Source organism: Sciurus vulgaris, assembly GCF_902686455.1.
Source record: "Sciurus vulgaris genome assembly, chromosome: 2".
NCBI classification, from domain to species: Eukaryota; Metazoa; Chordata; class Mammalia; order Rodentia; family Sciuridae; genus Sciurus; species Sciurus vulgaris.
In genome coordinates this window covers 203629601-203653825 of record NC_136462.1, presented here as the reverse complement: position 1 = coordinate 203653825, position 24225 = coordinate 203629601, and the positions used below count along the sequence as shown (strand labels likewise).

General features: G+C 62.0%; 1 protein-coding gene across 14 annotated transcripts in view; it reads left to right on the top strand.

The window, feature by feature from the left end:
• KCNQ2 (potassium voltage-gated channel subfamily Q member 2) overlaps nucleotides 1–23850 on the top strand; it is a 50713-nt gene extending 26863 nt beyond the window's left edge. For 2 of the 14 annotated variants that reach the window (XM_079127994.1, XM_079127989.1), the window contains 9 exons: nucleotides 2035–2103; nucleotides 6751–6780; nucleotides 11200–11253; nucleotides 14902–15125; nucleotides 15580–15688; nucleotides 16009–16140; nucleotides 17825–17932; nucleotides 20942–21065; nucleotides 21634–23850. In XM_079127994.1, coding sequence (XP_078984120.1) covers nucleotides 2035–2103; nucleotides 6751–6780; nucleotides 11200–11253; nucleotides 14902–15125; nucleotides 15580–15688; nucleotides 16009–16140; nucleotides 17825–17932; nucleotides 20942–21065; nucleotides 21634–22347 — 1564 coding nt within the window. In that variant the 3' untranslated portion in view covers nucleotides 22348–23850. The other 12 variants (XM_079128000.1, XM_079127997.1, XM_079127996.1 and 9 more) reach the window with 10 other exon arrangements.
• Nucleotides 23851–24225: the final 375 nt, after the last annotated feature.

The following is a 24225-nucleotide window of genomic DNA, read 5'->3' as shown; positions in this document are numbered from 1 at the left end:
CAGAGGCCAGCAGGGGCCTAGTCAGTGGGCCCAGATCCCTTCTGGGAGAGGGACCTGCCCAGCTGTGGGGTTGGTGAGGAGGTGGAGCCCAGAGGGTGGGTCAGGCCATGGGCATCTCTCCCCGCGTCCTCCTCCTGGACCCGGCTCCTTGCTCCCTGCGGGTGGGGCCTGCGGCAGGCCTGTCAGGTCCCCAGGCCGGGTGTCCCCTCTGCCCTTGTCTACCCAGCACTGCTCTCAGAAGTAAGAAGCACCAGGGTCTGCAGGACCCCTGACCTGGGTGGCTGGGCGCCCCTGAGGCTGGTGGAGCCCTGACCAGACCACATGCTCTCCAGGTGCCCCCACATACAGTGCCCTGGTCCTCTGCCACTGTTCCTGTGTGCCCAGCCCTGCCAGCCAGCCCTGGGGCACTGTCCTCCTGTCCCGGGTGTGGCATCTCGTCTGGCTCCAGGGTGGTATCACCTCTCTTATCCGGGCCTGCGAGCGTGGGGCCAAGGGGAGAGCTGTCCCCAGGGTCCCCGCTCTAGGCACCAGGGTGGGGTGGCCACGGAGGAGTGGGGGCCAGCTGTGTCCCTGTCGACAGACTCTGCTCCCTGCTGCCTCACCTGACTGCTGGCTCTGCTTCGGGCTGGGCCACTGGACAGTGATAGCCTGGGAGAGGGGGCAGGCAAGGGGAGCGCTCCCAGGACCACCCCTCCAGAGCCTGGCTCTGCTGGGGATGCAGTGGCCATGAGGCTGGCTGGGCAGCTACACCTGCCAGGGAGGGCCAGGCCTGGAGCAGAAGGGCTGGTGGGGATGGCAGTGGCTATGGAAGCCTAGGTGTGGGGAGGGTCTCTGGGTGGAGGAGCGGGGCATGTGAAAGAAGTCGGGCGACTGGTCAGGCCAGCGGGGCCAGTCGTCCTTTGGCTTTGGGGCAGGGGAGTCACTGAGCAAGAGAAGCAGGCACATCTGGAGGATGCACTTGGCTGGGGCTGGGCAGAGGAGCCAGGAGGTGCTGGAAGGGGCTTCCCAGCAGAGGCCCCGCAGCCACTTGGGGGTCAGGCTCTGTGAGGGCTGGGCGGGGGGTTGGGAGCCCTGCTCTGCCCCTGGGGTCAAAGGAGAGGTGAGAAGGGGTAAGGGTTCGGGGCCTGGGGTCCCAGAGCTTGGTCGAGACTCCAGGAGTTGGGGGGGAAGGGCAGACCCTGCAGAGTGAGGGTGGGGCTGGGTCAGGACAGGAGTGACCAGGGTCTCGCATCATGGCCGCTGAGGGTCACTGTCCTTAGAGGACATATTCGACAAGATAGGTGGGGGTACAGTAATGAGGGAGGGGTCTAAGGCTGAGAGCAAGGCTGTAAGGTGGGGTGGGGTGCAGAGGAAGTTCACCCAGATATGGGGAGGGGCTCGCCTCCCAAGCCTGAGCACATCTTCTCGGGTGAGTCCACTGGACCTGTCCCTGGTTGTGCTGTGGCTGAGCAGTGGCTAAACATCGGTGCAGGCAGGTAGGGCTGGGCATGAGGCTGTTGGGGGGTGTGTGGCCAGACCTGGGGAGAGCAGAGCAGAACCGAGTCACTTGGAAAAGGCCCCAGGCCTCATCAGGATGTCAGGCCACTTATCCACAGACCCGGAAATGAGCTTCTCTGCTCAGCAAGGCCCTGCAGTGGCCTTGGCCCTGTCCGGCCCCAGCTTCTACAGGGCACGTAGAATGTGCTGGGTGCAGAGCGTGCAGTCTGCTGCCCATAGGGGAAGGAGAGGAGGAGGAGCCCCACCAGGGCCTGACCTCCGATCCCTCCATGCTGCAGGGCTGGACTCTCACAGGCAGCCTGGCACTGTCCCCTCTGCTGTCCATGTTGGTCGCTGCCCACCTCCAGGTCCCAAGGCCCCAGGGGCAGCCCAGAGATTGAAGGTGGCCCTGGGCTCTGGAGCGGTGGGGACACTGGGCCCTTGGAGGTCTGGCTACACCCCACGCCTTTGGCATCTGCATCTGCTCCAGGTGCAGGGCTGGCCTTGCTGGAGGCCTGTGTGGACTGGAAACTCACTCCCCTCTCCTCTCCCGCTCAGACTCATCCCACCTCTCAACCAGCTGGAGCTGCTGAGGAACCTCAAAAGCAAATCGGGACTCACCTTCAGGTGAGCTGCAGGTGTCCCAAGCAGGGGCTGGAGCTGAGGGGCAGGATGGGCATCTTCCCCTCCTGAGGGCCGCAGCTGTCTGGCAGGAAGCCTCCAGGGATGTGTTGGCCATAGGTCTTGTGAGGCTGGTGCTTTCTGCTTCTGCTGACCTGCTTGACTCCTGTCCTGAGGAGGATGGGTGGGCACAATGGGAGGGATGTGGGGGTGAAGTGTGGAGCGTGTGTGGGGCCAGCTGGCCCTGTTCATGCCTGTGCTGGGGACCCAGGTGGTGGCACCTTTGATCACAACTCCCATGGCTCAATTCTTGCACAGCGCCAGTGTGTTGAGGCCTGTGTGCAGGCAGGTGCCGTCTGTCCCCACAGGGCAGCTGGGTGGTGGCCTGTCATGTGGCAGCCCCTACGCTGCAGAGGAGGGTCCATGCTTTGGGTCTGTGAATCTGATCCTCAGCATCCACGTCACCCCTGGGTTGGCCAAGGGGCCCAGACTCCATGGCAGTGTCCTGCTCATGACGGGAAGTCTGGTGACACATGGAGGGGCAGACGCAGGCAGACCTGGGGTGACGCTGCCAGGAGATGAGAACCCCAGGAGCCAGTGGGGCTGGAGGAGCATCAGGGACCCCGCAGGGCCTTGGAGCAGCCTGGCCGCCAACCTCCCTTTCAGGCTCTGACCTCCCAGAAACGAGAGGGTGGTTCCAGTGTTCGGTCACCTTTGTGTGTTTCGTTAAGGCAGTTCCAGCAAACCCGGGGGCTCTGCTGTGCACCTGAGGGGCAGGTGAGGGGCAGGGGGCCCGAGGGGCAGCAGAGAGGGCAGGTGAGGGGCAGGGGGCCCGAGGGGCAGCAGAGAGGGCAGGTGAGGGGCAGGGGGCCTGAGGGGCAGCAGAGAGGGCAGGTGAGGGGCAGGGGGCCCGAGGGGCAGCAGAGAGGGCAGGTGAGGAGCAGGGGGCCCGAGGGGCAGGTGAGGGGCAGGGGGTCTGAGGGGCAGGTGAGGGGCAGGGGGCCCGAGGGGCAGCAGAGAGGGCAGGTGAGGGGCAGGAGGTCTGAGGGGCAGCAGAGCGGGCAGGTGAGGGGCAGGGGGCCCGAGGGGCAGGTGAGGGGCAGGGGGTCTGAGGGGCAGCAGAGCGGGCAGGTGAGGGGCAGGGGGCCCGAGGGGCAGGTGAGGGGCAGGGGGTCTGAGGGGCAGGTGAGGGGCAGGGGGCCCGAGGGGCAGCAGAGCGGGCAGGTGAGGGGCAGGGGGCCCGAGGGGCAGGTGAGGGGCAGGGGGCCCGAGGGGCAGCAGAGAGGGCAGGTGAGGGGCAGGAGGTCTGAGGGGCAGCAGAGCGGGCAGGTGAGGGGCAGGGGGCCCGAGGGGCAGGTGAGGGGCAGGGGGTCTGAGGGGCAGGTGAGGGGCAGGAGGTCTGAGGGGCAGCAGAGCGGCAGGTGAGGGGCAGGGGGTCCGAGGGGCAGGTGAGGGGCAGGGGGTCTGAGGGGCAGGTGAGGGGCAGGGGGCCCGAGGGGCAGCAGAGAGGGCAGGTGAGGGGCAGGAGGTCTGAGGGGCAGCAGAGCGGGCAGGTGAGGGGCAGGGGGCCCGAGGGGCAGGTGAGGGGCAAGGGGGTCGGAGGGGCAGCAGAGCGGCAGGTGAGGGGCAGGGGGTCTGAGGGGCAGCAGAGAGGGCAGGTGAGGGGCAGGAGGTCTGAGGGGCAGCAGAGCGGGCAGGTGAGGGGCAGGGGGCCCGAGGGGCAGGTGAGGGGCAGGGGGTCTGAGGGGCAGGTGAGGGGCAGGGGGCCCGAGGGGCAGCAGAGAGGGCAGGTGAGGGGCAGGAGGTCTGAGGGGCAGCAGAGCGGGCAGGTGAGGGGCAGGGGGCCCGAGGGGCAGGTGAGGGGCAAGGGGGTCGGAGGGGCAGCAGAGAGGGCAGGTGAGGGGCAGGAGGCCTGAGGGGCAGGTGAGGGGCAGGGGGTCTGAGGGGCAGCAGAGAGGGCAGGTGAGGGGCAGGAGGTCTGAGGGGCAGCAGAGAGGGCAGGTGAGGGGCAGGAGGCCTGAGGGGCAGGTGAGGGGCAGGGGGTCTGAGGGGCAGCAGAGAGGGCAGGTGAGGGGCAGGAGGTCTGAGGGGCAGCAGAGAGGGCAGGTGAGGGGCAGGGGGCCCGAGGGGCAGGTGAGGGGCAAGGGGGTCGGAGGGGCAGCAGAGAGGGCAGGTGAGGGGCAGGAGGTCTGAGGGGCAGCAGAGAGGGCAGGTGAGGGGCAGGAGGCCTGAGGGGCAGGTGAGGGGCAGGGGGTCTGAGGGGCAGGTGAGGGGCAGGAGGTCTGAGGGGCAGCAGAGAGGGCAGGTGAGGGGCAGGGAGCCCGAGGGGCAGCAGAGCGGGCAGGTGAGGGGCAGGGAGCCCGAGGGGCAGCAGAGCGGGCCCATGCTCCCTCAAGGTGGTTGGTGGAAGCAGTGCTGGTGGGGAATGCTGCAGAGAAAGCTCCTGACATTGAGGGTCACGTTAGATTGTTACTAAAGGATGTTGCAGAACCGTGAATGCCTGCCGCACCTCTGGCACGGCTCAGCGAAGCAAGCAAAGGACAAGTGCCTGCAAACCAGGAAAGCTGGTCCCCACTGCAGGGTGGCAGAAGCACTAGGTCTTCTCTCTGGTGGAAGCAGAACTCATAAGCAATGAACTTGGGGACTTGGCCAAGCAGGGTTCCTAGCCAGTTGTGGACTGTGCAGCCTGGCTTCTCTGTGCTACTCAATGAAGCTGGAACTGGAAGATTTGGGAGTTCCCAACCTATCCAGGAGGCAAGCCTTATAAATCAGGAGGCGCTGCTGGGCAAGCTTGCCCACAGCAAAGCCCGCAGGCAAGGCTGGACAACCTGAAAAGAGAGCAGGCGTGTGACTCGTGGATCCTGCTCAGCATAAGCCAGGAAGGATCCCTGTCTGACGTGGGGCCCTGAGATGAGCCACGGGTTTGAGTGGTGGAGCCCTGCCAGCATGCACAAAGGAAGGGAGACTGGGGCGCTGCTGGATTCCTCAGGCAGGAGGGAGGCTGCTGCAGCTGCCCAGCTGCAGACCTGAGCTGCCCTTCAGAGCAGGGAGCACCCCGGAGCTGGAGGAGCCCCCCGAGGCAAAAGCCACTGCCTGTTCGGAGCGAGAAGCCGTGGATCTACCAGTTGCACTTCCACCTGGGTGTAGGGACCTCTGTTGTGTCTTCCTTCTGGAATGGAGACGTCTGCTCATGCTCTCTCCACTGTAACTTTTAAGCAGGAACCTTGTTTGACCATCAGATGGCTCACAGGAGCCCTGCCTACCTAGCTCAAGTGGTTTTAGTTGAGACTTGGTACTTCCCGCACTGGAGGCATTTAGATGACACCTGGACAGGGAGTTGGCACTGTACCGGGCAGAGCCTTCAGGGTCGGGGCGGGGCAAAAGAACGCAGAACATGGTGGATGGGGAATTCTGGGAGCATGGGGTGGACTCAGTGTCTACCCCCAGTAGATCCTGGCCCACAGTCTGTGAATGTGACTCCTCTTGGGAGAGGGCCTTTGTGGAGGTCATCGATTAAGGGTCTTCAGGCAAGGCTGTCCAGTGAGCTCAGCTCCAGCACAGCTTCCTTCAGAAAGACAGGAGACACAGGACACAGAAGGGAGCTCTGGGGAAGCCAGAGGCAGGGACTAAGAGATGAGCCAGGAGCCCCACCTGGGTGTAGGGACCTCTGTTGCTGGAAGAGGCAGCAAGGTTTCTCAAACACACATGGAATGTGTTCTGCCCCTGGCACTGTGGCTTTGAGTCTGTGGCCTGCAGGACCAAGAGAGTAAATTTGCTGCAGTAGCCTCAGGAAGCCCGTGCAGGGGTGAACTGAGCCCCTGGTTGGAGGCGGGACTGGGGCCTGCCTCTGGACCCCTGAGCTCTAGTGGGAGCAGGCTGGCATGTGGGGTCTGTGCCTCAGGACTGGGCCCCCTGTGAGGTGTGTTGTTCCTGGGGTACGAAGGTCCATCAAGATGCTCTGGGAGGACCCAGGCCAGGCAGGAGCCTGGCCACACCCTCTCCTCCACACCGCTTGCTGGGCCCAGGTGTGGCATCAGTACCAGCTGTGCGGGGTGCTTGGAAGTGCACACAGGACCACAGGATACTGGCTAGAGTGCTCCGAGGGGTCACCTCTGATCCTTGAGCTCAGCTGCAGGGGACCCAAGCCGCTGGTCTTCCATTCTGTTTATACCAAACATTACCAGCAGAAACATCCACCCCAAATTAAACAACCCACATGCAAGAGGGCCTTGTGAGCGAGACCCGAGGTGAACACTGGCCACTTGCTGTCCGGGTCAGCCTGCCCCTGGAAAATGACTTGGAAAGGAAAATGCCATTAAGAGCTTCCTTCAGCAAATATTTTCTTTCTGCAACCGTATGAAGTGTTGTGACTGTTAAAACGAAGATCTGTAAATGCCGAGTGGGAGTGTGCTCTGGGCGGGAAGGTGGCTGGGCCCTTTGGGGTCCCTGCTCCCTCTGACCTTCCCCGGTCCAGGGCACCGCTCTCAGGGCAGCTGCTCTCGGGTGGGCAGCATCTCTGTATCCAGTGGGAGCGTGGGGTCTGGGGCCCGGAGGAAGCCCCTGGGTGGGTGCAGCCCCTGCCCTGGGCCACGGGTGCTCTGTGGGGGCCAGTGGGAGTGGGCAGCTGCTAACTCTTTTGTTCTCTGTTTGAAGGAAGGAGCCCCAGCCAGAGCCCTCGCCAAGGTCAGTGCCTTCCTGCCTCCAGCTGCCTGGCGTGTCTGCTGCGTGCACCGTCTGGCCTTGCTCCCTCTCTGTGTGCACCGAGTGTCCTGGGGCAAGGGCTGCTGTGCAGACCTGTGTGTGCTTTTGTGTGCGACTGTGTGATCGCGTGTCCTGGCCTGCCCCAAGTCACCTCTCGTTCACAGTCCCTTCCCAGTGTTTCGGACTCACTCTGCAGCACTGTGGGCCTGGAGGGCTTCTCTGTGGGCCTCTGCCCACCGTGTGACCAGTCCCCCTGGGGACCCTGAGGCAGGGGTTTCTATTACATTATTCCCTCTAAGCATGTGGCCCAGATTTGCAGCTGGTCTGAGCTAAGGCCCCAGGTGAAAAGTCTGAGTGATGGCCCCCTCCTGCCACCCTGGGCCAGGCAGGGAGGAGGACCCAGGCCAGAAGCTGGTGGAGGGCCTTCAAGCCCAGCCTTGTGGAGGACAGTCTGGTGCAAGTGGAAGTCAGGTGCTCCTGTCCTCCTGCGGAGGGCTGGGCTGCTCTCTCCCCATCTCACACCCCGTCAATGGAGACCCTGACCTCACTGGGTCCTCTTTGCTGAGGTCAAGGTAGCCAAGGGGCTGTCCAAGTGCTTAGCCTGGCTCCCTCCCTCTGGACTCCTGCTGGCCACTGAGGGGATGTTTGGCCAGGCAGATAGGGGCCAGTGCTGCCGTGGTAGAGAAGGGCCAGAACTGGCTGCTGTTTCCGAGTACTCCACAGAATGCCACGGGAGCCACCCCTCCGGAGTCCTGAGCTCCTTTGAGCTGGGATGTGTCCCCACCCAGTGTCCCATCCACACGTTGCAGAGTCAATCCGACCCCAAGCCCTTGGGTCCAAGATGGATGCCTGCCTGCCCCCCTCATGCCCTCCTGGACCACAGGGTGACCCAGCTGGCTGGACGTTCAGGATCTGCTCTGGTGGGGGGAAGGCAGAACTGGGCCAAACCCCTCCTCTCTGTCCACTGGAGAAGGGTGTGATCCTTCACCTTCTAAACCCCGTCAAAGGGCAGTAATCGCTGGTGCCCTGAATTGAAAAGACTGGCAACACTTTTGCCCAAAATAAGCTAAAAACAACCCATAGCAACCTTCAAAGAGGTCGAGAAAGCTGCCCTTGGAGCCAGAGGGGAGGGTCGGCCCAGGGCGGTGCTGGCTGGCGTGTGGCTGGCGCTGTTGCCAACAGGACGGGGACGAGGGGGGTGAGAAAGGAAGGGCGCCCCCTCGGAGGGGCTGCACCCGGAGAGCACTGTTCTCACTGCGGCTGTGGCGGGGCCTCTCCCACCCTGTCCTCCCCTGGCCTGGGGCTGGGCATTGCTGGAGGGGGAGCCCTGCGTGGCCATGGAGGCGGAGGCTGACCCTCGTGGGAGTGCCTGGCCCGGGCCCCTGGGCACCCCGCGTCCCGCTTGCCGTGCGGCTTGGGCTCCCGGCTCGGCCCCTCTCCCTCTCCCACCCTCAGGAACGCTCGCTGTCCCCAATCGCTCTTAATCACTGTCCCTGCCCTTCTGGGCCCCTTTCTCGTCTGCTCTGTCTTTTGGGATGAGGTGCTGGCCCTGAAAGCAGGACTCCAGGTGAGGACCCACGGAGCCCCTGGCTCTCTGGTATGTTCCGTGGCTCCCTGCTCCCTGCCCCACCACTCCTCTGTCTCCCCGCCTGTTGGTGGTCCCTGCCTGCCTGTGCCTCCCCACGCCCTCCCCTGAGGGCAGCGCCTGCAGAATGGCCCTCCTGGGACGCCCCGTGGTAAGTGCTCAGCTGGGGCAGCTGATTTGGGGCCTGTGTGTTGGGAAGGGCTCCCAGGGTCTCAGCAGCTACTCCTGGCTCCCTGTGGGTTGAGGCGCCAGGAAGGTGCCTGGGCGCTGTGGGCACGAGGGACAGTGTGTCAGTGAAGACTATGCACCTTTTCCCTGGGACACCCTCCTGCTGGACAGGTAATGGAGGGTGGTGTCTGTCCCCCTGCCTGGGGCAGCCACAGTCTCCTCCAGCATCCAGCACACAGTAGGTGTGCAGGAAACCTGTTACCTGGGTAACAAGCAGGGGTGCCTGTTCCACAAGCTGCTCCCAGCATCTCTGCCCAGGCTCAGCTGTGCAGTGGGAGCCAGTGGCTGCGCCTGCGCCTGCCCTTCAAAGGCAATGCCCTGCTCCCTGCCTGGCAGGACCTGGGCCAGCATCAGCCAGTCTGGGCCAAGTCACACTCTCTGGTCCTGGGTTAAGCCCCAGGTTGTCTGGGGTCCTCGGCTCCTGAGGAGACCCGCGTGACTGTGCTGGAGTCACTGGGGGTGGGGGTCGGGAGCCAGGGCAGGCGGGGGCTCTGTCCTGTGCTGCTCTGCCCCATTCTCTGTGGCCCTGTCCCCTTCCTCACCGCCTCCCACCCCCATGCCTGTGGAGCCCCATGCCCCCAGCATTGCCCCTTGCCATATGGGCCTCCCCAGTGTCCCAGGTGGAGGCATCTGTGTGTGCGGTGCACGTCTGTCCTGTCTGGTCTTGGTCAGTGTCTGTGGGCATCTTTGTCCCTAGGGGAACCCAGGACCCCCATGGGCTTGCTTGCTCCTCCTGCCTGGGGGCTGGAGGTCTGTTGGGCAGTTCTCGGATGAAGCAAAGCTGCTCTTGGCTGACGGGGGCAGGAAGAAGCCCAGTGCCATCCTCAAGCCCAGAGGAGGTAGACAGCGTCCTTCTGGCCTGAGTCAGGGATCCTCAGCACCCCACCGAGCAGGGGGGTCATTCAGGGAGGCCAAGGCCAGGGGACCCTGCCAGCTCTTGTCAGGCTCTCAGATCACACTGTCTGTGGAGGACTCGAGTGTAAGACACTGGACACAACCAGAGTCCCACTCCTGGGCCCAGGGCCACGATTCAGACAGTGCAGCTGCTGGACATACTCCACTCCGCAGAACCGGACCTTGGGGCCTGGGAGGGGCATTGTGGGTGCAGTGCCCAAGTGCTCAAAACTGGGGACATTCCAAGGTGCTGGGGACTAGGGGCCTCCTTCGCCGTCCTTCCCCTCCTGAAGATCCTGGGCCGCAGCCCGTTTTTCTGGCCTGAAAACCACAGAGGGTGGAGGAGGTCAGGGCTTTGCTTGCCTGGCGGATTTGGTTGGGTACAACTGAGGCTGAGGGGTGGCAGGGCTTCTGGGAGCTGTGGGCCATTGCAGGTGCCACCTGGGTCCGATCACTGGGCTTTCTGCTGACAACCATCTTGTATCAGATGGCCAGCAGTCAGCACATGGAGTCCAGCCAATGGGGTCCGCCATCCCCAGAGTGACTGGGGAGCGTAAGCCATTTCTGAGGGCTTGCAACCTGCATGAGGGCTTGCACAGAGGCCCCCTCCTGCTCAGGGTCTTGTTGGGAGACAGTCCAGGGCTCCTGGCCCTCCTGGGCAGCAGGGCCTTTGAGCAAGCTCCCAGCCACTAACCTGCTAGAGTTGGTGAAGTGCATCCTTCGTGCCTAAGTAGACAGAACTGTGTGTAGCAACACAGAATGCCACCATCGCTACTTGAATGGATGTGTGAAGGGGACAAGCTTCGGCGCTCCTGGGACTTGTGTGCTTCTGATTTGAGACCGCCGTACACACTGGGTTCCCGGGTCTCAGAGGGACCTGGAGGTGAAGGAGAAGCAACAGCCTGGAAGAAAGGGGAGGATTTCTGTGATCATTGGTAGTCTGTAGTGTTCATTTTTATTTAAACATTTGCAAGTTTGGTGGCAGAAATAAATCTCAAGGGCATGGGGGAGATTCTTGGGAAAGCTGAACATTTTCTGAGACTTTTCTGAGGACTCTCCATGGGCTGGAGGGGCTCTGCTTGCAAAGGGCCTCAGCACAGAGATGACTCCTGAGGCCCCAGGTGAACTGACTTGGCAAGAAAGTCCTTTTAAATTCAGGTGTCCCCAAGCCCCTTCTCCTTGGCCTCCCTCCCATTAGGGGCAGCCACTGCCTCCTGGGTACACTGAGGCCACTTTCAACTGGGCGACAGGCTGGCCTGTGGGAACCTCACATTTTTCCTCCAGAGACTGCATGTTTCACTGGGGTCACTTCCTGGATCATGTCCATCTGGATGAGCTCTTTGCAAAGTCTTTAGCACATGTATTATTTTTTATTGGCATGAATATAGCAAAAAATAATACATCTCTTAAGACATGAGCCCAAACTCTGGCTTTGGAAGGAAAAGGTATTTTTGGAGAAAAAAAACAACAAGGATTTTTTTTTTCTCCAAAAATAGGGGACTATTTTCTTTTCCAGGCTGCGGGAGACTTTCGCAAGCAAATCCCTTCTCGCTATCCTTGCTCAGGCGCACACTCCTTCCGCAGCTGGCGGTCTGTGAGCCCAGAACCGTCCAGGGTGCTCAGGCTGCCGCAGTGCCCTGCTCGCCGGGTCCTGTTGCCGCCCCCAGGACTAACTCTGCTCTCCTCATTTCCAGTAAAGGCAGACCGTGCAGAGGGTGCCTGTGTGGATGCTGCCCCGGACACTCTAGGTACCACGCGATGCTGCACGGACTGGCCCCGCTGCACGCTCCTGCCCTCCCTGCTTATTAGAGGTTCGGACGTGCGGACAGCGCCCGCCCAATTCTGCTCGCTTCCTGGGGCCACCGACCCTGAGCGGGCGCAGGCGCCCCCTTCCGCCTCACTGACCCCGCCCTGCCCGAGGGTTGTTGCCATGGAAACAGTTATTGCCCTGGGCGAGTTTGCTCTGGCTGGTCAGTCTAGCACCTCTATTAGGCACTGAGGCCCATCCTTAGCGCCCCACTGGCGGAGGCAACTGCTGTGTGATCCCCCAGAGGCGGAGGCCCGGCTCCCCTTTCTGACTTACAGGTCTGGTTTAGGGCAGACTGGAAACAGGACGGTGGAAAAGCCCCTCCCTGCACCTTCACCACACCTTTCCTGTCCCTGTCTGCTGTTGGGTGTGTGAAGGCATCTGTCCTGCTTGCTCTGGGGGCCCCTTGCCTCCTGGGCTTCCTCTCCTATGCGTTCCCTTCCTGGCTGGTGAGGCCCAGCTACCAGCAGGCAGCTGTGAGGTGCCCACCTTGGAAGTGGAAGTGCACCTTGTCCTGTGCATGAGGCCGGTCGGTGCGGGGCAGCATGCTTGTGCATCTGCATCCGTGCATGCTCCGGATCCGTCTCCACTGGGGGACGGCTGCAGGGCTGCCCCACAGGGCCCTCTGCTGCCTGTGTTCTGGAGGTGGGCGCTTGTGGGGGAGGCCGCTGCAGCCCCAGAAAGGGCTGCTGAGGGAGGCAGTCTGCTCCCACCCTGGCTGAAGCTCTCCTGCTTGCCCAGAGTGTCTGTGTCCAGGGTGCTTCTGATCACAGGCTGGATCCTTGGAGCAGGGGCTGAGGTCAGGCTGCTTGGGAACCAGGCGGGTTTCAAAGTGTGGACAGCAGGAGACCCACCAAGCTCTGCCCTGCTGTGTGTGTTCTCACAGAATGCCCCCTGCCCTCCCTGGGTATCGTCTGTCCAGATATGGGCTGGGTATTTCTCTGTGGATACCCGCTAACTGCATTGCTGAGCTGGACCCCTGCGTGCTGACCAGACAAGGGCCATCTTGCCCTGATTCCCACTTGACTCTCTCCCCGAGGAGCGGGTGACAGGCAGGGGAGAGGCTAGCCCAGCTCTTTCTCCCAGGTTCTTCCTGTGTTTGCTCCTGTCCTGTGAGTGACAAAGCACTGTGCCTTGGCACAAGAGGGATCCCTGACCACAGGCAGTCTTGCAGGGCAGGTGGAGGGAGCTCTTGCTTTGTCCTGGCCTGGGAGGGGAGGCAGAGTCTCCAAGACTCTTGGATACCCTCCTGGCTCAAGTTGAGGGAAGCTGGGGGGGGACCAAGTGTCCCCCAAGTGTCAAACTCACTGTCCCTTCCTTCAGCAGGGCCTCACCCCTGGTCTCAGGTGGGAGCCAAGTCTGAGAGCTGGGGAGGCAGAGCCACGCTGAGGCCGGGAGCCTGCCTTTGCCTAGCCCCAGGCAGCCGTGTGTGGGGTTGGGGTTCCCAGAGGGCCTCTGGCTGACTTGATGGGGAGGAAAGACTGTAGCCTGGAGGTCATGTGGGAATCTTGCCTAGAGAGGCCTGCAGCAGTCACCCCCAACCCCTCTTCCCGCAGCTCCCTGCAGCCCCTCTCTGGGCAGGGCATGGTCTGGGTGGCAGAGGGATCTGGCTTGTCTGTGCGACGCTGGGGAAGCAGGAATCTGATCTGGACTCTTGACACACACATTCCCCACTGCACACTGCCAGCACCCAGACAGCCCGGGAGCCCTGGAGGAAGCTGCCCTGCGGTTGGATGTGGGCCACCGAGCTTCATTAGTGCTTACTGAAGAGGAAGTGCCAGTTCCCTCCCCTCCCGTCATTGCTTAGACTGGAGAGGGAGGAGAAGAAGGGAGACCTTGAGTGGCTTCCTTGGCATCCTGGTGCCTGCCCCATGGGGACCTGGAGGCCCGTTTTCCAGCACCTAAGTGGCCTGCTGTATGATGGAGGATGAGTCCATAGGAGGAGAGAAGAACATTCCAGAAGCAAGAATCCCCCTGAGGACAAGTCTGGGTGCCCAGTGGGCCTCAGTGCTCCTGTGGTCCCTCAGCCTGGGATGGCCATTTGAAAGTGGCTCCAGTGTCCAGTTCTCCATGGTCTCTTTTGGGCTAAAGACCTGAAGGTCATCTGGATCCTGGGCCTCACCCTTCTGTGTTGACCTCAGGCACAGAGGTACAGATGCAGGGCCAGTGTTCCAAGCACACCGATGCCAGTGGTTACTGATACAGGACAGAGATGACCCTCTGCCCTGAGTGGGCTCCCTGTCCAGGCCATGGGTCCAGGGGCTTCTTTCTTTCTCTCTTCCTCTTACTTAGAGACCCCTGAGCAGGCACAGGAGTTCTCTGAAGGTGTCTGCTGTCCAGGACTGGGTTGGGGAGGGCACATGGTCTCTACCTGCAGTGTCCAGGCTAGGTGGACTGGGCATTAGGGCTGTCTTTTCTCCAGGGTGGTCACCTCTGCTGCCTGCTTCTTGTGTCTCCCTGGCCATGCTTAGCAGTGGGGGTGGAGTCAGAGACACCAGCAAGTCCTGGGTACTGGGCGTCCTCTTGGAGGCCTCCCTGTCTGCTGTGCTCGACAAGGGTCCTGGTGAACCTGGGGCTCCCGTGGCTGGCGTGAGCGGGTCCTGTTCACAAGGACCTGCTCTCCTGTGGGGCCATGTGGAGTCCCAGTAGGAGCGACTACCCGTTCTGGACCCGGGACCCGATGCTTCCCAGAATGAAGGTGGAGACCATGTCTGCCTGGAGCAGCTCCACCATGGACGTCCATCTCACCTGCTGCCTGCCTGGGGATGTGGGAGCCTGTGAACACTGGGGCCTGCCTGTCTCCGTGGTTACCGAGAAACACAGGTGTAGGGGGGCCCAAGGACCTTCGAGACTGGAAACAGCAGCCTGACAGGGAGGACTTTCTGGGGGCAGCCTCTGTCCTCCCACCCCTGTGGCTGCCTCTTCCTGCCCTGGGGCTAGGGCTTTGGGGAGCAGGCCTGGGAATGTCAGGGCCAGCTTGGGGCACCTGGTCCTAGCCATCTTCCCAGAGCCTATGTGTAGCTGTCCAGATGAGAGCTGGTGAAGGCAGGGCAGGCACTATGCAGCCCCCACAGTGGAGGCCAGGGTCCCCAGGGTCCATCAGAAAGGCCAGTGGCTGGACAAGCATCAGCAGGAGCCCTGGCCCCCTGACCCCCCGACCCCTGGCAGGCTGTGGAGAGAGGGATGGCTGCTCCTGGGCCTGTGGGAAAGCTACTGGCAGGTCTGGTGCAGATCAAAGTCCCCAGGGAAGAGCCCCCTCCCTGGGGCACCTGCAAATCTCAGTGTCACCTTGAGGGGCTGGCAGGACAGTGTGCAGAGGGCTCTGGCACACTGCAGTGGCCGCTGAGTGATCTAAGTTGGGGGCGCTCCTCCCGCGCCCCGGCACGGAGCTCTGGCTGTGCCTGTGCGCCCCTCCCTTTGCGCCGGGGCTTCACCACTTGCTGGTCGGTTGTCTTTGGACCTGAGTCCCAGTCCAGTCTTGTGGGACAGCACTGGTCGCGAGCAGACCTGGCCCGCATTCTTTCCGGAGTGACTTCTCTTGCTGTTTTTCTGTGTCTGTCTGTCTCTCTGTCGGTTCTCATGGGAGCAGCCAGAAGGTCAGTTTGAAAGACCGTGTCTTCTCCAGCCCTCGAGGCGTGGCTGCCAAGGGGAAAGGGTCTCCCCAGGCCCAGACGGTCCGGCGGTCACCCAGTGCTGACCAGAGCCTTGAGGACAGCCCAAGCAAGGTGCCCAAGAGCTGGAGCTTCGGAGACCGCAGCAGGGCACGCCAGGCCTTCCGCATCAGGGGCGCTGCGTCCCGGCAGAACTCAGAAGGTGGGTCTGGCAGGGTTGCCCTCCTGCAGGCTGAGTGCACTGCAGGCACATGGGCAGTGGGGAGTCTGCACTGCGCAGTGGCACCTCACACGTTCACCTTCGCCATCACCTTTGCAGGGAAGCCCCACGCCCACCAGCCCTGGCCACCACACCTCTGGTTTCTGTTTTGTGTTTCATGCAAGTGGAACTGGGCAGCTCCTGATGCATGTGCCCGGCTGCCCCGCTGAGCTGAGGTCCTCAGGTTCAGCCATGTTGTCTCATGTCAGAGCCATTCATTCCTCTTGTGGCTACGCAGCGTGCTGCATGTGAATGGCCCTTGTGGGCAGCTGCCATCTGTACTGGGGAGGCCCTTTGAAGCCCTCACACCTGCAGGAGAAAGGCAGGGTGGGTGGGTCTGCAGCTGGAGGGGCCCAGCTGCCTGCGTCCACTCACGTCTGCACGACCTTCCACCCAGAAGCAAGTCTCCCTGGGGAGGACGCAGTGGAGGACAACAAGAGCTGCACCTGCGAGTTCGTGACTGAGGACCTGACTCCTGGCCTCAAAGTCAGCATCAGAGCTGTGTGGTGAGGGACTGCATGGCCCCTCATGGTGCTGGCTGCAAGGCCCCTCTGCCGGGCCCTCCCCTTTGGTGCCACTGAGTTCACCAAGCGGGTGGGACAGACACAACCTCGATGCAGTGGGGGCTGCCTGGCCCTGGCAGGTCCAGGTGGATGAAGGTGGTCTGTGATGCCAGGCACTAAAGTGGCCGGTGGGTGGCCCCTGGCACCCACAGTTGTAGAGGTGCTGGAGAGTGACAGGCTGGTGGACACTGGGGCCAGCCTGGCTGAGGCATGGCCAGAGTGTTCTCTGCCTCAGACCTCATGGCTCTGCCTGACCACTTCAGTGTCATGCGGTTCCTGGTGTCCAAGCGGAAGTTCAAGGAGAGTCTGCGGCCATACGACGTGATGGATGTCATTGAGCAGTACTCAGCTGGACACCTGGATATGCTGTCCCGCATCAAGAGCCTGCAGTCCAGGCAAGAGCCCCTCACCTACCTCCCAGTTCAGGGCCCTGGTGGGCCTTCTGGGTCAAAGTCCAGGGCTGGCTCGAGGGTGGCTGGGGGCTGGCCCAGGGGTGCAGGTGGGAACAGTGCTCAGGTGGGCTTCCCACCAGCCAGCTTCTGCAGTTTTCTGCTGTGTCTTCTCACAGTCTGTCTCTAATATTTCTTTCGTCTCCCCTCTCTCCCCTACCTCCTTGCACTGTGATGGGCAAGTTGTGTGTGTGTGTGTGTGTGTGTGTGTGTGCGTGCGTGCACATGCACGCTCACACGCATATATGTGTGCACATGCATGTGTGTGTGAATGTGCACGCGTGAGGATCTCTGGATGAGGGTGCACATGCGTATGTGTAGGTGCATGTGTGTGCATGTGTGTGCCCATGCATGTGTGTCTGATGTGTGGGTGTGTGCATGTGCACCTGTGTGCTGTGCCGTGTATGCACACAGATGAGTCGATGCATACACGTGTGTGTACACATGTGCACGTGTGTGTGCATGTGTGTTGGGAATGGAGTATCCCTAGTGAGAGATGAAGCCACAGGGCTTCCGTGACATACCAGGCAGCACATCCCACCCGTCCCTCTTCTTTAAAATGTGGTCATCCACCCCCTATGAAGGAGGAATCCCACTTCCTGGGTGCTCTTAGGCTGGTGGTCACTGGGCACCCACTGGTGTCCATGTGTGGAACAGGCTAGCTCATTCTTGGAGTTCCGTGTATACACATCACAGCATAAGTTGGGGCCTGAGCATGCACATGCACCCACATGCACAGGTGTGTGTATGTGTGCACAGACCCACATTCTTGCTGTGCTGTAGCCTGCACCCCCCAGTGTGCTCATAGCCACACACAGCCGGCACGTGCACACGTGTGGCCACACGTGTAGCGGCACCTGTAGGGAGCCACGTGCTGCAGGGGTTCTCCTGACAGAGGTCCTGGCTCTGCTGGTGGGCCCTCTCCAACCAGGGCTCCCAACAAAGGCTGTGGCTGCAGCTGGGTCCTGCTCATATGGAGAGGTTCTGGACAGAGATGGGCAGCCTGGAGGTCATGGCCAGCCAGATGGGGAAGCTCGCCCTCTCCTGCCTCAGGTGTCAGGGGCCTCTCAGGCCTTAGACTGCTCCCAGGATGGGGGTCAGGGAGGTGTCTTCTCCACTGCCTGGGCTCAGGGTGGACCTCTACAGGCCTCCCCAGAGCAGAGAGCAGAGACTGACTACCAGGCAGGATCCTGTGCCTCATCCTCCATACTGGTCAGCTGCCTGCTTAGCAGGTCCTTCCATCCACCTTTCTCCACTCCTTCCCTGTCTGTCTGGAAACAGACCAGTTGGCCTGGGGAGCCTGGACCTCCCTCGTCTGTGATGTCCCATTCACGCTGTGCAGCCAGCACCTTCTCTGGGACTTGGCTCCGCGAGCATGCTCCTGCGACCATGCCCACCTGCCCTCAGGGCGAGCTCCTGGAGCCAGCCCTGTGCTTGGGACGCGGGCAGACACAGCACTCCCGAGGGCCACAGGGGCGACCAGCTGCTTTCTGGGGGAGCACACGGGCTCCTCAGAAGAACCGCTGTTGTCTGAGCTGGGTTGTCCTGTCGCCTAGAGTTTCCAGCGACCCCTGATGAGCTGCTTGACGATGCGTTTTGCTGGTGTCTCTTTTCTTGTTTACGCTGCCAGGATAGATATGATTGTGGGCCCCCCACCCCCTTCAACTCCCCGGCACAAGAAGTACCCTACCAAAGGACCCACGGCCCCTCCGAGAGAGTCACCCCAGTACTCACCTAGGTCAGGACCCGCGTCTCTTCCCAACCTGTCTTGTGAATGGCCAGTGCCTTCGCTCCAGGCCACATGACGGCAGCACCTCATATTGTCCTTCCCACAGGACAGAGGGCACATCCAGGCTTTCTGTTCCTGAAAATGCCCTGCACAGGGCAAGACTGCCCCTCACCAGGGCCCCAGGGGGCAGTGAAGGGAGTCAGGACTGCCCACTGCCCTTCAGTCCTCCTGGGGCAGCAGGAGCTCATTTCTGTGGGTGTCCTTATGATGTCCACCTGGGGCTGGGGGACTCCTGGGCAGAAGCAGAGAACATCAGTGGCCACACAGGTGTTTCCTTGCCTAGCTGCAGATGTACCCTGTAGGCTGAGGCCCTCTGTGGTCTCCCTGGGCACTGACCGAGTCAAGCACCCCCCATACCTGCCTGTGACTGGGTCATCCCCTTACACTCCTGGCCCAACCTTGTGCTGTGTGCTCTGAGCAGCTGGTTCTTTCCTCAGACACAAGGTGTCCACAGCACCAGCCCCTGCTGCCTGCCTCCTCACAGTTGGGACTAACGAAGGAGAGGTCTGCCGGGCACCCAGCACCAAGGTGGCTCCAATTGACCTCTGGGGCTATTTCGAGTTGTGGTCATCGTAGTTAATCGTGATAAAGGAGATGGCAGGACTCCCCATTGGATGGGCAGAACGGGGGTCAGGGAACAATCCGGTGGCAAAAGCAGGTTCTTCAGTGGTTCAGTGAGACCTTCACAGCCTCCGGCTCTCTGGGACCATTCAGATGTCTCTCCTCCAGCACATCAGATAGGCCAGCAATGGTGAAGCCCTGGGGCAGGCACAGGGGACAAACAAACAGGCCATCTGGGCAGAACTGAGAGGTGTAGTGTCTGCCCACCCCTTGGGACAAAGTTGTTGCCCAGGAGGCTGAGGTTCAGTGTGCTGGGCATCTTCTCAACCCAGCAGCTCTGCCCAGGAGAGAGGGTCCCGGGAAGCAGGCAAGGTTGTGCCTGTGGCTTCCTGACCCAGGGTGTCCCCCAACGGTGTCTGCCAAGTCCACTGCTTGGCTGTGCTGTAAGACTGAAGCCCCATCCTCTGGGCATTGCTGCAGGAGATGGTGGCTGGGAGTCCAAGCAGTGAGCCAGGAAGGCCCTGCTGGCCATTGGCACCCACCTCAGACCTCTCAGACTGCTGCAGCCAGGGACCTGCAGGTTCACCCCAGGAGTATTGAGTGTGTGGGGACTGAATCCAACTCCTCAGCTGAGCCCAAGAGGAGAAGGTGGCAAGGTGACACAGAAGACCCTCTCCCAGATGCTGCCACAGTGGTTCTAGGCTGAGCCCTGGGCTGAGGCTCCCGTTGAGACCTACCAGGCAGGCAGCCCGTCATGTGGCCGGGGTGAAGGTGCTGCGCATCTGTGCCTGGACTATGTGGACACTGGAACACCAGGGCCTGCCCCTCTCCATTGCCATGGCGTCTGCTTGGAGCCAGAGGCCCCCTCCCCTCGTGCATGAGTCTAGCATGAAGCCCCTGGAGCATGAGGAGGCTGCACCTGGCTGCCGCAAGCCTGGCCCTGTTCTGTTTTATGTGAAGAAGGAAGATACCCCGCCCCACAAAGGCAGGCAGGGCATTCCTGCCTGCAGAAAGCAGCTGGGTGTGCTTTGTGCACAGGCTGCAGTCCTGAGAACCAGATGGGCTGGTGGCCTTGGCCAGGGTTGGTCCTGCTCAGTCACACCCTGTCTCAAGCTGCCATTAGCCCAGTGGGGTTTGCAGACGCAGCCAGCACAGCATCTTCATTTCTGAGGGGGTGTCCCCACAGCTGCAGTTCTTGGCCCACACCCACTCCCCAGCCCCTGCCAGCCCTGCAGAAGCCCTCCCTGTTCACAGGACCTGCTGTGGATCTGTTCAACAGGAGCTGGTCCCCAGGGTGAAGGAGCCTCCTTCCCTTATGGCATCAGTGAGCTAGGGCCTCATTCAAGACCACATCAGCTGAATTCCATATCCTGAATATGCACATACACACTGGTGTATGAACACACATGCAACTCACTCTCACTTCATACATGCCCATGTGTATACCCACGCACACACAATGGACACATGTGATACACTCATATGCATACACACCCAGATGCATAGCCTGTATACACATGCTTGTGAACACATGCCCAGGTATGCAGTCATGAGCACACAGATGCACAGTGCACTCACACCATGCACACACAAGTGTGGACTTGTACAATGTACTCTGACACCCACGCACACCCATGAGTGTGTACTCATGTAGAGTGCACTCACACGCATGTGCACACACCCATGCACTCGTGTGCACACATCTCTGGTTGGCGGCGGCTCGTCCCAGCCCTCCTCTGGTGCATTGGCGGGACCTGGGCGGCTCTCTTCCCTTCATCCTCGTCCTGGTGCATGGAGCTGCAGCCCTCACCGCCTCCGCTTCTGTTGTCCCTGCTGCAGACATTCAACTGTCCCTGTCAGACCCTGTTGGGGTCAAGGGCCTCAGTGGCACATTACGTCGGAGTAAAGCTCGGGGGGTGGCTGTGGCCGCTGGAGCAGGGGCACAGCACCCCTGCTCCCAAGCCTGGGCTGGGTGCCCACCAGCCTCACTGACCTCTGGGCCTCAGTTTATTGTGAGGCCAACAAGCCACAGGCCAGGGAGGAGAGGGAGCTGGGTGGGAGGCTGGGATGGGGCCCAGGGGAGGACAGGGGACCCTTGCTGCAGAGGAGCTGGGGTGGACTGGCCCCAGTGGAAGAGCCTTTACTTTACTCCTCTTAATGTGCCAGACCCCACTGGAACGGAACGGGTAGGAGCAGGACCCTGAGCGTGTCGGAAAGCAGGGCGCGAACGCGAGGCACAGTGCCCGTCTGTCCTGGCACCTGCCGCCCCCTGGTCGGCTCTGGGCTGGGCCTGGAGCCCAGATCTGGGGGCTGTGGGCTGGCCCGGGTGGAAGGGGCAGGGGCCAAGCCACATCCTTCTGAACTCATGCTTGGGGGCCGGGTCTCTGTTCCCGGTAGAGTGGACCAGATCGTGGGGCGTGGCCCGGCGATAACGGACAAGGACCGCACCAAGGGCCCTGCGGAGGCAGAACTGCCGGAGGACCCCAGCATGATGGGACGCCTAGGCAAGGTGGAGAAGCAGGTGGGAAGGACTGCGTGGCCGTCTGGAACTGTGTTGGCAGGGGCAGGGTGGGCTGGGGTGCATGCTGTGGGAAGGCCCAGCCTCAGGCGCCTCTGCCTGATGCCTTGGAATCCAGCATGTATTGCACCTCTGGTGCCAGCACTGAAGTCAGAAGCGCCGTTTGTGCTCTTCCCTCCCTATCCTGGGTGGGGGTAGCTGGGAGGCAGGACTTGCATTTGAGGGTCCTGTTGGGGGGGAGGTAGATCTGCTGTGCAGAAGTCACACCTCTCTGGCTTTCCTTGCCTCTGGCCTTGCAACCCCACCCCCATGTGTCTCTCCTGGGAGTGGGTCCTCAGAAACCATCACGTGAGACCTTTGGGTCTGCTGGGAGGTGGGCCTCAGCTTGGGCCACATACTGGCTGGTGGGATCCGAGGGCGAGCTGCTGGATCCGGATTGAAGGAGGGGCAGCTCCTGCCCCCTCCCCGCCCCCCCCCACCTCCACTTCTGGGTGTACCCTGGCTCTCCCTCCATGCGCAGGACAGGCCTGGTCCCTTGGAAGCCCTGGCCAGCAGTAGCACCCTCTTGCAGGTCCTGTCCATGGAGAAGAAGCTGGACTTCCTGGTGAGCATCTACACGCAGCGCATGGGCATCCCACCCACAGAGACCGAGGCCTATTTCGGGGCCAAAGAGCCTGAGCCAGCGCCGCCATACCATAGCCCCGAGGACAGCCGGGAGCACGTGGAGAAACAGGGCTGCATCGTCAAGGTCATCCGCTCCAGCAGCTCCACCGGCCAGAGGAACTTCTGCGCGCCCCCTGCCCCGTGCCCACCGTCCACCTCATGGCAGCAACAGAGCCACCAGCGCCACGGCACCTCCCCCGTGGGAGACCACAGCTCATTGGTGCGCATCCCACCGCCACCCGCCCACGAGCGGTCGCTATCCGCCTACAGCGGGGGCAACCGGGCCAGCACCGAGTTCCTGAGGCTGGAGGACGCTGCGGCCTGCAGGCCCCACGAGGCTGCCCTGCGGGACAGCGACACGTCCATCTCCATCCCATCCGTGGACCACGAGGAGCTGGAACGTTCTTTCAGTGGCTTCAGCATCTCCCAGTCCAAGGAGAACCTGGACGCTCTCAGTAGCGGCTACGCGGCTGCGGCGCCCTGCGCCAAGGTCCGGCCCTACATCGCGGAGGGCGAGTCTGACACGGACTCGGACCTCTGCACGCCCTGCGGCCCCCCGCCGCGCTCTGCCACCGGGGAGGGCCCCTTTGGCGAGGTGGGCTGGGCGGGGCCCAGGAAGTGAGGTCGCAGGGCCCCGCCCCGCCCCGCTCCGCTCTGCCTGTCTTGTCTTGGGGCTGAGCTCTGCGGGGTCTGTTCCAGAGTGAGTGGGCTGGGGGCTCCTTGGGGCTGTCAGGCCAATGCGGGTGCGGCAGGCAGGGCTCCTTGACTGGTGCAGTGACATTTTGCAAAAGTTCTTTTCCAACCAGGGGCTGAAGGAGCGCCCTGCAGCAATAAGCGGTCTCCGCCAGGTCTGTGGGCAGGGACAGACCTTGCCTGGCTAGTGAGAAGGGGCCGAGTGACCAAAGGGGCATGGCTGTGGGGTGTGGGCTGGGAGCAGGACCCAGGGAGGGTGTGGCTAGGGCAGATTTGCCCCCTGACAATGGTGGCCTTGAGGTCCAGTGGGTGCCCAGCATGGACCTGCAGATTTAGGAGGGTGTGACGGCTCACTGGGTGTGGCCTGTTCTGGCACCTGACCATTTGTCCCTGGGTTCCTGCCTGTCCCCAGCGAACCATCTCCTGGCCTGCCATCTGTCTGTGAACAGTTGGGCAATGCCTCGATCCCTGGGTGCCTGGCTAGAGAGCTGCTGGCCAGCGTCTCCCCCTCCTCCTTCCAGCTCTGTGGGTCTTGCCATGGGAGCTGCCCCAAGTTCAGGAGCCTTTGCCTGGAGCTGAGGAAGGAGTGAGGCCTTGGGAACAAAAGTGGGGCCCAGTCACCTTGGAGCCTGCTGACTTTGACTTCTCCTGGGGGCACAGCCTGCAGCCTCCTCTGATAGGGGCCCTGGAGGCTCCAGTTGCCCTGACCCTGGGCTCTCCCAGGGCACACAGGAGCCAGCAGCTCCCCAGCACAGGAGTTCTGGGTGAGCTCCGATGACCTGTCCTTTTTCCTGATTGGCCTGGCTGGGTGCTGGTCACCAGGCTGTGGCTAGCCCTTTGAGTGGCCCGCACAGTCCTTAGCCAGGGTTCGCCCTGCTAGTCCACCACTTATGCCCCAGCAGACCAAGACAGGGCTAGATCATGCCATCGCTGGTCAGGAAAGCCCTTGGTCAGCCAGCTCACCCACTGCAGATGGCTGCCATGTGTTCTTCCCACCAGAGCTGGACACCCCCAGCCACACTCTCTACTGGGGGCCCCTGGGCTGTGGTCTCCCATGTTTTGGGAGTTGAGACACTCCTTCCCTGACCTTGTGAGTAGGGACCTTTCTTCCTCCTGTCTAGGTGCCTTGGCCCACTGGGTATCCAGCTTTAGGGGCCTGAGCCCAGCCACCAGGAGGCAGAGGGGACCTTCTGGCCCTGTGGCATCTGGCCCAGGAGCCTCAGGCATTCTGGTGATGGCATCACAGGACCTGCGTGCTCTGAAGCAGCAGCCCCCCAGTTTGTGCCAGCTCAGCCCCCCGACTCTGGACCAGGAGGAGAACTCTTGCCTACTGGAAGAACTTTGAACAGGGTTAGGGGGATCACATGCCCCTGGCCACTGGGGGTCCTGGGCACTTGGGGACCTGGGGAAGCTGTCTGTCATCAGGAGTGGGCGAGTGCCAGGGCACCCAGCTTCCACCGGGGACACTCTGCTAGGCCGCCGGTCAGGAGCCACTGTCCACATTCTCCTGACACATCTACTTGGCACTCTGCTTTTCAAGGACAGTATCATGTGGCAGAGAGCCCTTCAGTGGTGAGAAATGTCCCTTCCAGTGTGAGTGGCCACCCCCATGGCCCCTCTGGACCAGGTCAGGCCTAGGATCTGAGTCCTTCTTGGTGTCAGGTAGGGAGGTTCCAACTGGACCCACAACAGGACAAGGGTGGCCAGCTCCAACACACCGCCAGCCTAGCCCACTCACCACTAGGGCCCAAGGTCCCAGGCTGCTCTCAGCCCATGCAGTCCTGGAGGAGGGTCTCTGCCCCTGAGG